The 17,590-nt window shown below is 36.7% G+C and overlaps 1 protein-coding gene across 3 annotated transcripts in view; it reads right to left on the bottom strand.

Annotated features, from left to right (window-relative positions):
* Nucleotides 1–17,590, bottom strand: part of LARP1B (La ribonucleoprotein 1B) — a 103,869-nt gene that overhangs the window by 47,414 nt on the left and 38,865 nt on the right. For all 3 annotated transcript variants that reach the window (XM_069493550.1, XM_069493552.1, XM_069493555.1), the window contains one exon: nt 13,076–13,441. In XM_069493550.1, coding sequence (XP_069349651.1) covers nt 13,076–13,441 — 366 coding nt within the window. The remainder of the gene's footprint in view (nt 1–13,075; nt 13,442–17,590) is intronic.

The following is a 17,590-nucleotide window of genomic DNA, read 5'->3' as shown; positions in this document are numbered from 1 at the left end:
ACTTAGCCCCATTATCTACTCGCATCTGTATCTTCAAGTCTTCCTTTCCACTAGACCATTCCCATCATCATATAAATGTTCTAGTACCTTCCATTCTTTAAAAAATATTAAAATACACACACACACACACACACACACCCACCCATGCCTTGACTTCTTATCTATGTTCAGATACTGTCATTTCTAATACTTTATACCAAGCTTCAATATTTGAGTGCAATACATTCATATACATTTGAATGTATTACACTAATTTTGCTTATCTTCTCATTCACACTTTTCTCCCCAATTGTTTCATTGAGAAAACTGAGCAAGTTTCTTCTTCCTTGTTATCAAGAGGCTCATAATTAAATTCAATGATCAATTATGATAGTTATCTATTGCCTATATTTTCCAGTTTAATTATCTGCACCCAGGCCACCCTTATGAATTATTTGGAGATTTCATTTTCAATAGTCAGCCATGTTCACTACCACATTCCCAGGAACACAGGTGGCATTCAAATATATGTTAATGAGTGAATCCCTGGCAAGGACTCAATTTATCACGAAGCTACCATATTTGAAGTATAAAACTGACTCATGTAAGAGATTCAGCTAGAATTTACACAGTAATAGAAGACCTGAAATCAGGTCTCCTGACTCACTTGTCTCTCCAGCAAGAAGTCTAGTTCAAAACCATTTCTAAAGAGACAGTGACTACAGTTAATATGAGTCCGCATGTTGTCCATGAAAGGAAAGTGATCTGAGGAAGTCCTTCAGAGTAAGGTATTAGGAGGAAGAGTTTAAAAGAGTTTTGCAGCTGGGTGCAGTGGTGCACATCTGTAATTCCAGCACTCTGGCAGGCTGAGGCAGGAGAATTGCTTATGGCTAGGAGTTTGAGATCAGACTGGCAACACAGCAAGACTCCGTGTCTCTACAGAAAGTAAAAAAAAATTAGCCAGGCATGGTGATATACTATGTCAGTAGTCCTAGCTACTTGGGAGGATCACTTGAGCCCAGGAGTTCAAGGTTTCAGTGAGCTATGATCAGGCCACTGCACTCCAGCCTGGGCAACAAAGCAAGACCCTATTTAAAAAATTAAAAGAAGAGTTTTGCATTTTGAAATATATAACACCAAAAGAGTAATGATGGAAATGTCTGGAACTATAGCACTTGGGAAAACCTCCACAGACTTTGATGAGCACAATTTCTATGTAGTCTGCCCAAGCTTCTATATTCATTAAATTCCTAGTCTTCCCTCCATTTGTATCTTTGTTTCTGGTCCCACATAACCAAGTAGTCTTTGTTCTTTCTTCACATATACCCAGTCTTCTACAGTTTTCAAAATTCTTTACAACGCTATGAGGTAGAGAAGACAAAAATAATCCCTACCTGAGATTCACAGAAGTTAGATTTTGGTCCTGAATTGCACTATCAGTGGAACTTGCACATAAATTTACTCCTGGTCAGGAATAGGCTCCAGCTTTGCCAGGCAAATTCTCAACTTAAGTGTTCTCTAGTAAGGAGAAAAGGATCAGCTCAAGTGGTGGTAAGGGAAACTTTACATGACTCTCTTCTCAATAAGTCAGTATGATGCTATTGTTTCTGTCTGCCAGCCACCTCCTGGTAAATTTGTACACCATTTCCAACTATATACCAAATATTTCACTACAACTGAAGTTCCTTTCACTATCTGCAACAAATATAGGAAAGGGCCTGTCTACATTTACGAGGGGAATGCTGCATAAGACAGTGAAGTAATCAGCAAAGTCAAAGTGAATGACAGCCATCAAGTCTCCCAAAGCTTGAGAGCCCCAGTAATTTCAGAATATTGTCTGGGTCAAGGCAGAAGAGAGAACTCACCTCCAGTGCATCCTCTCAACAATGTACTACTGATGGTCTCAATCATCAAACAACTAGAATTGTTCTCTCAAACAACACAAAGCCTAGTATACTGTGGCGGCTGACACCTGTAATCCTAGTACTCTGGGAGGCTTAGGCAGAAGGATTGTTTGAGGCCAGACTGAGCAAGAGAACCCGTCTCTACTAAAAATAGAAAAAAATTAGCCAGGCATGGCAGGGTGTGCCTGTAGTCCCAGCTACTCAGGAGGCTGAGGCAGGAGGATTGCTTGAGCCCAGGAGTTTGAGGTTGCAGTGAGCTATGATGATGCCACTGCACTTTACCTGGGGTAACAGAGCGAGACTCTGTCTCCAAACAGCAACAAAAACAAAAACCAGTAAATAGAAGGAGAACTCTGGGAATTGATGCTTACACAACCAGTAAGGAGTAAAAGTTCACCTGGTAACACTCCAAGAAATACTGGGCAAAACTGGTATATTGCATAAGCAAATGCAATGAGCCTAAAGATGAGATTAAGTGACTGACAGACATGATTTAGACATTCCAAATTTGAAGGTTCTTTCGGAAACGCTGGAGGCAAAGACATTAGCATATTTAGGTTTCTACATAAGCAACTTGGGTTTCTCTCTCTTATTCTGCAGATTCAAATTTAAGGATTGCTAGTTTGAGGGACATAATCATGCGAGATCATGGACTGGGCAATTTCTGGGCCTCATGAACTCAAAGGCCAGCCAACAATATGAGTGACAAGATGTAAAGGTTTGCCAGCACATTTTTGGAATGGACATGTGATCTCTATGTCCTCAATACTGTACAGATTTACAACACCACTGCAAGCAGACTACTGGAAAGGAAGATGAATAGCTAGATGCGAAAAAGCACAGGTTGAACCTTTTAGACCAAAGAGCAACAACTCTGCAGCTCCAAGAAGTAAATAAGTCAGCTTTGGCTTGCCTCTTTTTGTACCTCCTGGCTCAGCCTTAAAAAGTGCTGAGATTACAGGTGTGAGCCACCATGCCTGGCCTTGAAATTATATTTTACTGTCTGATTATGCCTTATTTACTTAGGGAGTAAATTAAATCCCTCAGTGTAACTGTGGATTTGTTCTATCGATTTTTCATATATTTTAAATTTTGATATTAAATACATTGAATTTTAAGCTATCCCTTTCTGATAAACTTCACCTTTTATTATTACATGACACACTTTAGCACTAGTAATGCTGTTTCCAAGTCTACTTTGTAAGTCTATTCTGATATTAATATGTATATAAGTTTTCTTTTGGTTACTGTTTTTTTCAATTGGGCAGGTAGTTGAGCTTTCTTTTATAATTTTTCTTTTTAATTGGGTTCAAAAAACAAAATGTACCACTTTAACCATTTTTAAGTGTGCAGTTCAGTAGTGTTAAGTATATTTACACTGCTGTGCAATAAACAGATCTTCAACATTTTTCATATAGCAAAACTGAAACTCTATACCCATTAAACAACAATTTCCCATTTCCCCCCATTAGCTCCTGGCAACCACCTTCCTACCTTCTGTTTCTATAAAGTTTATCACTTAAGTTAGATGTAGAAGTGGAATCATATAGCATTTGTCTTTTTGTGACTGGGTATTTCCCTTAACAGAAAGTCCTCAAGGTTCATCCAAGTTTGCAAAATGTGACAAGATTTCCATCCTTTCTAAGTTTAAAGCCAAGTAATATTCCGTTGTATGCATATACTACATTTTGTTTATCCATTCATCCATTGAAGGACATTTGGGTTTTGGTTATTGTGAATAATGCTGCTATGAACATGGATGCAAATATCTCTTTGATCCTCCTTTCAAGTCTTTTGGATATATACTTAGAATTGGTATTGCTGAGTACATAGTACTTCTGTCGTTAATTTTTTTGAGAAACTGTCATCCTGTTTCCCATAAGGATTGCACCATTTTACATTCCCACCAACAATGCACATGGGTTCCAATTTCTCCACATCATTGTCAACAGGTGTCATTTTCTGTGTTTTTAATAGTAGCCATCCTAAGGAGTGTGATACAATCTCTTGTGATTTTGATTTGTATTTCTATACCAGGTAGTGATTCTGAACATCTTTTTGAATGCTTTTTAGCCATTTTTATATTAATATCATCTTTAGAGAATTATCTATACAAATCCTTGGTCCATTTTTAAATTATTTTTTTGTTGAGTTGTAGGAGTTCTTTACGCAGGATGTGAACTCCTTATCAGATATATGATTTATGAATATATGTATCATATACATGATATAAGAATTCCAATTTGTATACTTTTTTTTTTTTGAGACAGAGTCTCGCTCTGTGGCCCGGGCTAGAGTGCCGTGGCATCAGCCTAGCTCACAGCAACCTCAAACTCCTGGGCTCAAGCAATCCTCCTGCCTCAGCCTCCCGAGTAGCTGGGAGTACAGGCATGTGCCACCATGCCCAGCTAATTTTTTCTATATATATTTTTAGTTGTCCGGCTAATTTCTTTCTATTTTTTTAGTAGAGACAGGGTCTCACTCTTGCTCAGGCTGGTCTCGAACTCCTGACCTCGAGCGATCCTCTGGCCTCGGTCTCTCAGAGTGCTAGGATTACAGGCGTGAGCCACCACACCCGCCTATTTTTGTTTTGTAACATGATTGTGGTGTGAAATCCAGGACACCACTGTCAAATCCAAGGTCATGAAGACTTTTCTCTAAGGCTTTATTCTAAGTGTTCTATAATTTTAGAAGATATGTTTGAATCTTTAATCCAGTTTGAATTAATTTTCATGTATGGTCTAAGGTAAGTCTCCAATCTCCTTCTTTTACATGTAGATATCTAATTTTTCCAACATCATTTGTTGAAGAGAACCTTTCTCCATTGAATGGCCTTGATATACTTGTCAAAAATCATTTAATAATATACGTGAGGACTTATTTCTGGGCTTTCTATTCTATTCCATTGGTCTATACATCCATCCTATGGTAATACAACAATGTTTTGATTATCATAATTTTGTAATGTGTTTGAAACCAAGAAGTCTGAAGCCTCCAAATTTATTCTTTTTCAAGAATGGTTTGCCTCTTCAGGGTCCCATGAGATTACACATGAATTTTAGGATAGATTTTTCTGTCTCTGCAAAAATTTGTCATTGGAATTTGCATAGGGATTGCACTGAATCTGTAGATCGCTTTGGGTAGTATTAACATACTAACAATATTAAGTCATCCATGAACATAGGATATATTTCCATTTGTAGGCATGCATGTATGAATTTATTTATATTTATTAATTTTTTATATTTTTATTATTTCATTTTATTTTTTATTTTTGTATGTATGCATGTATGTATGAGACAGGGTCTTGCTCTGTTGCCCAGGCCGGAGTACAGTGGAGCAATCATAACTCACTGTAGCGTCAAACTCCTAGACTCAAGCAATCCTCCTACCTTAGTCTTTCAAGTAGCTGGGACTACAGGTGCACATCACCACGCCCAGTTAATTTGTTTTTTGTAGAGTCAGGATCTTGCTATGTTGGCCAGGATGGTTTCAAACTCCTGGCCTCAAGCAATCCCCCTACCTTGGCCTCCCAAAGTGCTGGGATTACAGGCATAAGCCACGGCACCCAGCTGTTGTTTACTATAACAGCTTTATTAATGTATAATTCACTCAAGTGTACAACTGTTTTTCATATATTCAATGTTTTACAACCATTGTTACCCCAAAAGAAACCTGCTACCCATGAGCAGTCACTCTACATTTCTTCCTAACCACTCACCCACAATCCCTGTCCCAGGCAACCACAACCTACATTTTGTCTATATGGATTTTCTTGTTCCAGTCATTTCATATAAATGGACTCATACAATATCTGGTCCTTTGTAACTGGCTCCTTTCACTTAATGTCTTCATAATGTTTTCATATTGTATCATGTATTAGTACTTTCATTTGATTACCAAATACTCCATTATATGGATATATCACATTTATCCTTGCATCAGGTGATGAAAATTTGAGTTCATTTTTAAAATGCTACAATGAACATTTTCATATAAGTTTTTGGGTGGACATGTTTTCATTTCTCTTGGTTACAAGAGTAGAATTGCTGGATCATACAGTAACTCTATGTTTAACCATTTGAGAACTTCCAGACTGTACTCCAAAACAGATGTCCATTTCACATTCCTACCAGTACTGAAAGAGGGTTCCACTTTCTCCCCATCCTTACCAACACTTGTTAGTATATCTTTACTATAGTCATCCTAGTAGGTATGAGATGGTATCATTATGATTTTAATTCCCCTGATGGCTAATGATGATGAACTTTTCACATGCTTATTGGCCATATATATTTCTTCTTTGATGATATGTCGTCTATATGAATTATTTGCCCATTTTTAAATTGGGTTGTCTTATTGAGTTGTAATTTATATATTACAAGCACAAGTCCTTAACTGAATATATGATTTGCAAATATTTTCTCCTAACCTATTATCTCTTTTTAAAATAAACTTTATTTTTGAGAATGGTTCTAGTTTCACAGCAAAACTAAGCAGACTATAGAGTATTCCCATATACCCTTTTTGTCCCCATACATGCATAACCTCCCCATCAACATCCTGCAAGAGTGATCCATTGGTTATAATCAATGAACCTACACTGTATTATTGCCCAAAGTCCACAGTTTACATTTGGTGCTGTACAGTCTATGGATTTTCACAAATGTAGGGCACAAGCATCCACCACTATAGTATCATACATAATAGTTTCACTGCCCAAAAAATCTAGGCTCTGCCTAGTCATCCCTCCCTCTCCCCACCCGTTGGCAATCACTGATCTTTTTACTGTCTCCATAGTTTTGCCTTTTCCAGAGCGTCACATAGTTAGAATCACATTACGTAGCCTTTTCAGCTAGGCTTCTTTTACTCAGTAATATGAACTTAAGCTTCATCTATGTCTTTTCATAGCTTGATAGCTCATTTATTTTTAGGGTTGAGTAACAGGCCACTGTCTGGACATACCAGTTTGTTTATCCATTCACCTACTGAAAAACATCTTGGTTTCCTCCAAGTTTTGGCAATCGTGGATAAAGCTGCTAAAAACATCCATGTACAGATTATTGTACGGCTATAAATTTCAACTGATTTGAGTAAATTTGCTGGACCATTTAGTAGAGTATATTTAGCTCTGTAAGAAACTGTCAAACTGCCTTCCAAAGTGGCTGTACCAGTTTGCATTCCCACCAGCAATGAACAAGAGTTCCTATTTCTCCACATCCTTCCAAGCATTTGGTATTGTCATTGTTCTGGACTTTGGATCTCCTAATAGGTGTGTAGTGATATCTCATTGTTGTTTTGACTTGCAACTCCCTAGTAACATACGATGTTGAGCATCTTTTCATATGTTTATTTGCCACCTACTTATCCTCTTCGGTGAAGTGTCACAGGTATTTTGACCAATTTTTAATTGACAATTTTTTAATTGAGTTTTCTTACTGTTGAGTTTTAAGGGTTTTCTGTGTATTTTGGATAACAGTCCTTTATCAGATTTGTCCTTTGCAAATATTTTCTTCCACTCACTCGTCTTCTCATTCTCTTGACAGTATCTCTCATAGAGCAGAAGTTTTTAATTTTGATGAAGTCCAGCTTATCAATTATTTTTCATTGTGCTTTGGTGTTGAATCTGAAAGTCATGCCAAGGTCACCTAGATTTTCTCCTAGGTTATCTTTTAGGAATTTTGTAGTTTTGCATTTTACATTTAGGTCTATGATACACTGAGTTAATTTTTGTGAAGGGTTTAAGTCTGTATCCAGGTTATTTTACACGTGGATATCTCGTTCCAGCATCATCTGTTAAAAAGACTATGATTATTCTATTGTATTGCCTTTGTTTCTTTGTCCAAGATCAGTTGACTGTACTTACGTGGGTCTACTTCTGGGCTCTCTAATGTGGCTTTATAGTAAGTCTTGAAGTTGGGTAGTGTCAGTCCTCCAAATTTGTTCCTCTCTATTAATATCATGTTAGCTATTGTGGGTTTTGTTTGTTGTGTTTCTTTTGTCTTTATTGCCCCTCCAGATACCCACAAAATAACTTGCTGGGATTTTGATTGAGATACCATTGAATCTATGGATCATGTTTGGAAGAACTCACACATTGACATTACTGAGCCTTCCTATCTGTGAACATGGAATATTTCTCCATTTAGTTCTTCCTTGATTTCTTTCATCGGGGTTTTGTGGTATTCTCATATAGACTGTGTACATATTTTGTTAGATTTATAACTATTTATTTGGATCACATAAATTGTATTGTGTTGTATGTACAAACGGTCCCTGACTTATGATAGTTTGATTTATGGTTTTTCAACTTTACAATGGTATGAAAACAATAGGCATTCAGTAGAAACCGTACTTCAAATTTTGAATTTTGATCTTCTCCTGGGCTAACAACATACAGTACAATACTCTCTTGTGATTCAGGGTAGCAGCAGTGAGCCATTCTGTTTTTCACTTTTAATACAGTATTCAATAAATTATGCAAGATATTCAATACTTTATTATAAAATATGGTTTGTGTCAGATGATTTTGTCCAAGTAAAGGCAAATGTACGTGTTCTGAGTACATTTAAGGTAGGCTAGGCTAAGCTATTCCCTTTCATAGGCTAGGTATATTAGATGCATTTTTCACCTTAACAATACTTTCAACTTAACAATGGGTTTACTGGGATGTGACCCCATAAGCTGAGGAACATCTGTACTGCCTTTTCACTTTCTGTGTGGTATCCTTTGAAATACAAAATCTTAAAATTTTATAATGTCCAATTTACTTTTTCTTTTGTCCCTTGAGCTACTAATATCATAAGAAGTTGCTATATCTATAGTACTTTCTATATCTCTGGTATCTAAAATCACTTTCATTCTACCGTTGAGACTTTAATGAGGTGCTGCTGGTAGTGATTTCTCAGATTCTACCCTCTCACTTGAGAGATATTTTTGCAAGGCATACAATTATAGGCTTATAGTTATTTTCCCTTGGCACATTAAAGCTATCATTCCATTGTCTATTGGCTTCATCTGGTTACTGTTGGGAAGTTAGCTGTCAGCTGTCTAGTGACCCTTCTTTCTTTGAAAGTAACTTGTCTTTTATTCCCCAGCTGCTCAACTCTAGTATCTCTCCTCAGTTACAGAAAGGTCCTAGTTATTACCTGTAAAAAATATTGACTCTGGTTCATTCTCTCTCTTCTCTTCTTCTGGAACTCTGACTACAAATGTGTATTTTAAACCTTCTCTATCACTCTATATTCCAAGTATCTTGCTAACCTTTTTATTTCAAAAATAAAAAGCTTTGTAATAAAATCTACTAGATATGAAATTATGCAACTTGATTTGAAACTTACTAAACAATAGCAAAGACTCTGTAGAATATCGTTCTATATACTCTTTCCCATATATTCTATCTCTTTGCCTCTCTGTAGTAATTTTTAAGCAATTTCTTGTGAATAGTCTTCCAATTCACTAATTCTCTAATTGTGTCTAATCAGCTGTTAATCCCTTCAATTGGCCGAATTATTAATTTCAATCATAATTGTTTTTACTTCCAGAAGTTCTGTGGTTATTCTTTAGAATTTCTTACATGCACATATTTTTATTTCCTTAAATATAGTTTATTAAATATTTATTAAATATTAAACATAGTTTACTCCATATTCTGTTTAATAATTCCACTGTATAAACTATTAAGGTATGTTTCTGCTGTTCTTTTGCTCATATATGTGGTACTCTCATTTCTTTGATTATTAACTATGTGAGCTGCTTGCTTTTCTTATAACTTGAGTAAATACTTTGAGGTCTAGGATACAGGTGAACGTCTTCATGAAAGATCTACATTTGCACATGCTAGGTGTCTGGGAAACTAAAAGGTAACAATCACTTTAAATTTACAACTAGTGGCTACTTTAGTAGTGTCAATTTGGGTTACATGAATATAACTTTTTTTTCATCAAACACTATATATTTTTATTAAACAGTACATGTTTTTTTATTACTTCAAAATATTAAGGGGGTACAAGTGCTTTTGGTTACATGGATTGCTTTTGTAATGCTTGAGTCACGGCTGTAAGTGTGCCCATCACCCAAATAGTGTTCACTGTACTCATCAGAAATACAACGTCTACTTTAATTTTTTCCTCCCTACTCTGCTTAGCACAACCAGGGACAGATCCTTTGTAGTGCCCTAGGGAAGTAGGTGGGAAACAAGTTAAGTTCTCTTTCACTGAGAGTGTACTGCTTTTGGGTACCAATTTAGTGGGGGGGCGGGGGAAGACTACTATGGGAATCCCCACCTTTGGTCTCCGTGTTTGTGTCTTTTAACCCTGTTTTAGGTAGCTTCTGAAAAGCTTAACTCCTCAAACTCCCCAAATTCCACAATGGTCTTCAGTATTCATTTCAGTACTTCTCTATAGTTTTATCCTGATAATAACTTACCCAGCATATATTCAAAGATTTTAGGTAGATGTTTCTCATCTATTAGCTGGCCATTTTGTCTTCAGCAGTAAAGACATGCCAGAAACAGAAAGCTTTTACTCACTCTTTGGTCCAGTTCAAGAGAGCCTCTGGATCCACCAAACTTGCAGAGGTCAAAAATTACCACCAAACTGCCCTATCAATTTAGTATACTTTTAATTCCTATCTAATTCAACCTGTCCAGTTTCTGGCACACCTGATTATTCTCTCCTCTATGAGCCAGTTTTTGGCTTCCATACCACCACCCCTCTTTCCTATATAACTCCCATATGATCACTCCTCAGGGTTCAGATCTGCGTTTTCTCATTTCTGCATCTCCTCTGCCACCATTTAGCCTTAGGCCACCAACATCCATCTCCTAGATGAATAGCCTCTTAATTGGACTTCTGCCCACTCTTGTCCTTATACAACCCATTCTCTGCCATAGCAACCAGAGTGATCTTCTTAAAATAAAAATTAGATCATGTCACATTGCCTGTGTATAACCCTAAGGTACTGTATTTGAACTTCAGATAAACACCACATGATTTAACATGGCCCACAAATTCTTGTATGACTCCTGCCTGCCTATACATCCATAATTACCCTCTTATATAATACTATAGACAAACAGACCATTTTTTCATTTCCTTAAATATGCCAAATTTTTTCCCATCTCAGATCCTTGAAACTTACCTGTTCCCTCTTCCTGGAATACTGTTTCCCTTCTTTTTGTGTGGTTAATTCCTACTCCCACTTCAGATTTCACTACAACTGTGACTTTCTCAGAGGTCTTCCTTTACCACCCAATCCAATAGCATTCTGTCCTCCCTTAGAACATTTATTATAACTTGTGATTAAGTAATTATTATCAGTTTATCTTAATGTCTGTTCAGTCAATTATCTGTAGGTTCCAGGCCTGTACAGACACTATTTGTTATCTTTTCGCTATATGCCCAGGCCCTAGCACAGTGTCTTGCATATACTGGGCATCCAATGAACAAATGTTAAATAACTGATTTCTCTCCCTTAAGCAGACCCACAGGAAAAATACAAGTCTAATTAGAAATTACATGTTGAGCTCAGAATCAGAACCAAGGAGAATGAGTTAAATGATGAGAATATACATAAGAATCAGGCCAAAATAAGACATATCTGCAAATATTCTCATAAGGCTTAAGGTTATATAGCTAAGCTTACTTTCCCCTGATTGACATTTAATGGAAACCGGGCACGGTGGCTCATGCCTGTAATCCTAGCACTCTGGAAGGCCGAGGCGGGAGACTAGCCTGAGCAAGAGTGAGACCCTGCCTCTACTCAAAATAGAAAAAAATTAGCTGGGAATGGTTGCTATCAATTGAGTACTTCTTTGTGCCAGGAACTAACTGTTCTAGAGATACAACAGTAAATAAAATAGACAAAAAACCCTGTCCTCAAGGATCTTATATCCATGTGCTCAAACAGAAATAGATAAATAAAATATATAGAAAGTAGATGGTGATATATGCTATGGTGAAAAACAATGTTGGGTAGAGGGATAGAGAATGGGGAGAGTACAATTTTAACCAATTATTAGTAAAATTTATTTGTATCTGTTCCAAAAAGGATTTAAGATAGATATTACTTATAGAACCTAAGTATTACAAATAAAATAACAATGCTTAAACAAGGAAAGACTTTCAACTGAGGAGCTTTATAAAAGCACTTTCTTTCCCATAGTGGTAGGAGAGGTGGAGAACTGCTCAGGTTCTAAGTCACTTAACAAATGAGCTGTCAAAGCCTGAGGCAGGTTCCCCAAGAAGGCAGTGGCTAGAAAAGGTAAGAGGCTGAAAGCAGTAATGGAAATCCCAGGGAGAAAGAAATGAGAAGCCAAGAAGGAAAGCACACTTCTTGCTCATGATATGAGCCCATGGACAGGCAGTCCCCTTAATCAACCAATTCCTAGCTAGTTTTTCTTTCTACAGCTGTAACTATTTCTCCCCAAGATAGCTTTCCTATTTGACATACAATGTTATATAACTTTCCCTCATTATTCTATCCACCAAACAAATATTTAACCTTTAGGGCTTTTCTGACAACTTTAATAACTCATAGCAAAGGAATATAGTTAGCAAGTAAAGTACTCTGGCTCTCTCATATTTTACCTTAACAAGTGGGATAGAGACCAGGATCTGGGGTGAAATGCAAGAAGAAAGAATTGGAACAAGGTTTCAAAAAGCATCCCTAGCACCACAGTAATGACTGGACAAGGAAAGACAATCAACCAGTTTAGTCTTCTATAATTTGTACACAACCACTTCTACTACCTTAGAGCACGCAGCACAAACTAAGCTGAGAGAAACAGAAGGGAGTAACAAAAGTAAGTCCTCTCTAAAGCCACTGGCTTATATAGATAGCTGGGATGATAGCCAGGTAAGGAATGAGCATATAAATTAAGCCTGTCCATAATAACTTCAGTTTTTACTTCTTCATATGAAAAAGGGCCTTCTTATTAATTTCACCTGAAAAAAGCAAGAGTTTTAGTTAGTGAGTGCTAATTTTTTTGTAATTACACTGATATTTTCATGAAATAAAACAGTTCCTCACTCAGGTGGTGACTATCAAATATATTTCCAGGGATTTTTCAAATTAAACACAACATATTTATATTCAAAATTTCATAAAATAAAGTCTCAAGTTTAAAGATAAGCAGCAACATACAATCAAAACAAAGCATCAGCAGAAAGAAGTTAGCCAAAAACAATTACCTTTATGACTGTGTGTTTGTTTTCATCTTCTTCCATCCATAGATCCTGTTCATAATAATATAAGCCATCATTGATAACTTTAGCAAGTTCAGATGTAATTTTTGCCCGAGACATGTGGTTGCCTGTTCGATCTCCTCCAGGATGTTTTCTCATATAAGGTGGTGTCTGAGTCACAATCAAAATCTTGTTTAAATCTTGGTCATCAATTTCATAATCTGAATCATTATCAGACCAATCAGTAAATGTGTTTTTTCGTCCTTCTATTTGTTCCATCTCCTCATCAAATAAAAAATCAAGTTCTTCTTGTTCTGGTTCTTCTGAAGGACATAGTTGATTTGATGCCTCTTCAGGTACAGGCACTGATTCCTAAAAGAAGAAATTGGTATTTTATATAAAAACTTATCTATCATTTTCAAAATAAAAGTCATATAGCAGTGTTAAAAGCAAGCCATATCAAGCTTGTACGCTCAATGACTAGTTTGGCAGCCAAATTGTAAAAGACAATCAAGCCAGTGTTATTCTGGCCCAGTAATTATAAAGTAATTGCTAAAGACCAAGTTAAATTTAAGACTAAAGAAAAACACAAAGCTGAATAAAGGAAGGATTAAAGACTCCTTTAGAGTTAGAATGGTCCTCAGATCATCCGCTACATCACATTTACTCATTTTATTGATGAGAAAACAAAGGACTAGGCCTAGAGATGTGAAATTTGCCTACGATTTCAGAGTTAAGACTAGAACCAAGATCTTCTGACTTTCAGAGTCAATGATCTTCCCTAGTCTGAACCCTTTTTTACCTCACAATGATAATACCTTAGTTTCTTAGGCAAATCCCTCTGCCCCATTCTCATTCCCATTCTATTTGGCCTAGTTTTCATTTCAAATTCTCCCTAATACTCACTGAATTTTTAAATTTCCACCCTTCCTATAGAACTTAAAATAGCTACTGCCATACATAACAAGTCTAAACTTTTAGATCCTAGACCCTCTAATATTTATCCTAAACTGCCAGCACAAGGAAATAAATTCTCCTTGCTGTCACCTTCACTTGCCATCCTCTGACCTAGCTTTATCTTTCAGTTCATACTTCCCTACATCTAGTACAAAACAATTCCTCCCTGCCAGAATTCCTATTCATGTAGACCTATATATCCAGTCAGTCAGTTGATAATTCTCTGGGTGCTTCCACTAATCCAGGCACTGTTGTAGGCAGAGATAAACAGCAATAAATTTAATAATGACTCTGCCCTGCTGGAGCTAACATTCTAGTAAATAGACGGCTGCCTATCATGTTTTTGCTAAAAAAAAGTTGTAAAACACTGTGAATATATATATTTTTTAAAACACTGAATATACTCTTAAAAACTATATTCTTCACATTTGCATGAAAGAAGTCTCAGAGAATAAACACCAAACTGCTAATAATAGTAAATCCTGGACAGAACATTTACTTTTTACTCGATATTTAAATCTCTCTTTCAAACACAAAATTTTTTTGGAATTTCTGAGGAAGATTTTAGGTGGAAGATGACTATCTGTGCATGCTTATGTGTAATAATACACAGTAATGAAAAGAATAAGTAAACATCAACACTGAAAACATATATTACTATTAGAAGATCAGAAACTTTTATGACTTTCTACAAAGCAGAAAGTAAATGAGATTGTATTAATAACCAAGAACAGAGGAATAGCAACCTAGAACTGACATAAAGAAAGGCTGATAGGGGCTGGGCCCAGTGGCTCACACCAGTAATCTTAGCACTCTGGGCGGCTGAGGGGGAGGATTGCTTGAGGTCAGGAGTTCGAGACCAGCCTGAGCAAGAGTGAGACCCCCTTCTCCACTAAACATAGAAAAAATTAGCCAGGCTTGGTGGCATGTGCCTGTAGTCCCAGCTACTCAGGAGGATCACTTGAGCCCAGGAGTTTGAGGTTGCTGTGAGTTAGGCCAATGCCACAGCACTCTAGCCCCGGCAACAGAGCGAGACTGTCTCAAAAAAAAAAGAAAGGCTGATGGGGAGGCAAAGCCATTGGCCACATTAAGGTCCTAGAAAGCTTTGAGATGCCAGTGACAAAGAACAGGAATGGACTATAGGACAGCAGTAAAAATAGGTATTTGGAAAATCAACTACAGGACACAGAACAGTCAACCCAATCCCTTTATCTAAGAAGATAAGCTATAAAATCTCCTCCCAACCAAAGTTCAAGAATTGCTTTCTAAAGGAAGTAAAAGATTGCCAAGGGAGGGCTCGTGTTTTAGGTGTTAGGCCTACAGAGAGATTAAACACATCCTAGTATTATTCTGAACCTCTAGAACAGAGATGGGGGGCAGAAAAGAAAAGGTAATTTCACCAATGAATGAAATACACTAAGAAATTCTACCTCTCAGAGAACAGTACTCCTTAGTTTAGCTGTTGTGGAAATCCAGAAACAGTATGCCTATTCTCTGAGTAGGTCTAGAAGTCCAAGTCCACAGGACCTTTTCACTTACCCAGAGTGTGCAAACACACCTCACATCTAACAAAATGGTCCTTTAGATGAACAGATCTACAAGGTCACAAAAGAAAACTATACCAATTTACTAATACCATCAACCCAAAATCACCAGATATCAAGGAATAAACAACATTTCAAAAAAGAAAGATTTCAGTACACAAAAAAAATTGAAGGAAATAATGACAGTATCAGAAGAGAACAGTAGTGACATGATCATTCAAGGAGGTCCAACATCAGATGAAAGTTAAAAAAAGGAAACATTAGTCTCCCCCAAATGAAGGACACGAATATTCAGCACAATAAATAAAAACAGACCTACACCAAAGCATACATATCATCTTGAAATTTCAAGAATAAGGACAAAGAAAACATCCTAAAACCCTTGAAAGAAAAAAAAAGGGACTTGATGCTAAAAATCTGCAGGGACTGAATTTCACAAGAGAAAAACTAAAACTAAGACAATAGAAAAATGCTTTTAGAATTCTGCAGAAAAATGATATCAAACCAAGATTTCTATACCCACTTTAGAATGTTTTCTAAAATTATAATTTTTTTCAAGTACATTGACACCATTGTCAGTAAACTAACCTACCTCCAGATATCTCTGAAATATCTAGGCCCCCAGAACCTAGAGCCATGTTTCCTCCAGGCGAGATCTTCATTCTGTAGCATCAGAACACTGCGCAATTTCAGAGGTACCGGCATTCTTTGGCCATAAAACTAAAAGGTCCTAGACTCTATACAGCTTTCATTAAACTTTTAAAACCAGACAGCATCATCAATTTTCTAGCCCTTCACAATACAATCCTTCTGTAATACTTACCCTTCCAAAAGTTTTATTTCATCATTTGAAGATAACATCAATTTTAAGATGAATTATTCTTTTACATAGCACTGAAAAAGCTATGTTGACATATGAAGATTTTAAATGTGGAGGGGAAAAGGTAAATCTCAGAAAGGATATGTTACAAATTTTTGTCATTGACTCTAGGACACTATCCTCTTTAGTTAACCATGTGTACAATGACAAAATTGTAAAAATTACTTAGGATCTTTTGAAATTCTTGTTTTTTAAACAGGCATTTTAGGCATTTAAGATGCATCCTGAGGGGGAAGAAACCTCATGTGGTAACACTTAAGTACGCTATGTCCAACTACCATTGCTAATTAGCAAGTTACCTTTGATCAGGGTTTCTCAAACTCAGCACTACTTGACTTTTTGGATCTGATAATTCTTTGTTGTGTTTGAGGGGAGGGAGGGTTGTCCTGTGCACTGCAGGATGGCCAGCATCTCTGGCCTCCACCCACTAGAGACCTACGATAGTAGCACTCTCCCAGTTGTAACAACCAAAAATGTTTCTTCACATTGCCAAATGTTCCCCGAGGAGGCAAAATCTCAATATTCCCCGTCCTCTCCAGTGGAGAACCACTCTTAAATCCTTCATGCTTTCTTTCTCCATGGTTTGATCTCAGGGATAAAGAGCCCTGCTGATAAAAGTCTTCAAAATTATATTATTCTTCATCCTTCCCACACCTAGGCCCAATATTTTCAGTTACCTTTTCCTTATATAGAGTTTACTTTCAATATTTGAATCATTTGAGTGGCACTCTTCCCAAGTTTATTTTTAGTAAACTTCTTGAGGTAATTATATATTCACATACAGTTGTAGATTTCATGTATCCTGGTCCCCCAATGTTAACAACTTGCAAAACTATGGTACAGTATCACAAACAAGACACTGACATCGACATAAATCAATCTTACATTTCCCCAGCTTTACTTATACTCACTTGTGATCTAGATCAAAGTGATTCTATCACATATGTAAGTTTGTGCCTCTACCACCAGACAAAAATGCAAAGCAGTTTCCGCCACAAGGCTAGCCTGTTGCCCTTTTTATAACCATACTCATCTCATTCCCTCGTGTACCCCCAAGAAGTCAATTCTCTTTTCTTTTCTTGCTGTCCATTAAATCAACTAAACATACATATAAAACCTAATATATGCCCTAAGAACCTG

Source organism: Eulemur rufifrons, chromosome 18, assembly GCF_041146395.1.
Source record: "Eulemur rufifrons isolate Redbay chromosome 18, OSU_ERuf_1, whole genome shotgun sequence".
In the NCBI taxonomy this organism is placed as follows: Eukaryota; Metazoa; Chordata; class Mammalia; order Primates; family Lemuridae; genus Eulemur; species Eulemur rufifrons.
Note: the sequence above shows the minus strand (reverse complement) of the source record. Positions and strands in the feature narration are given on the sequence as shown.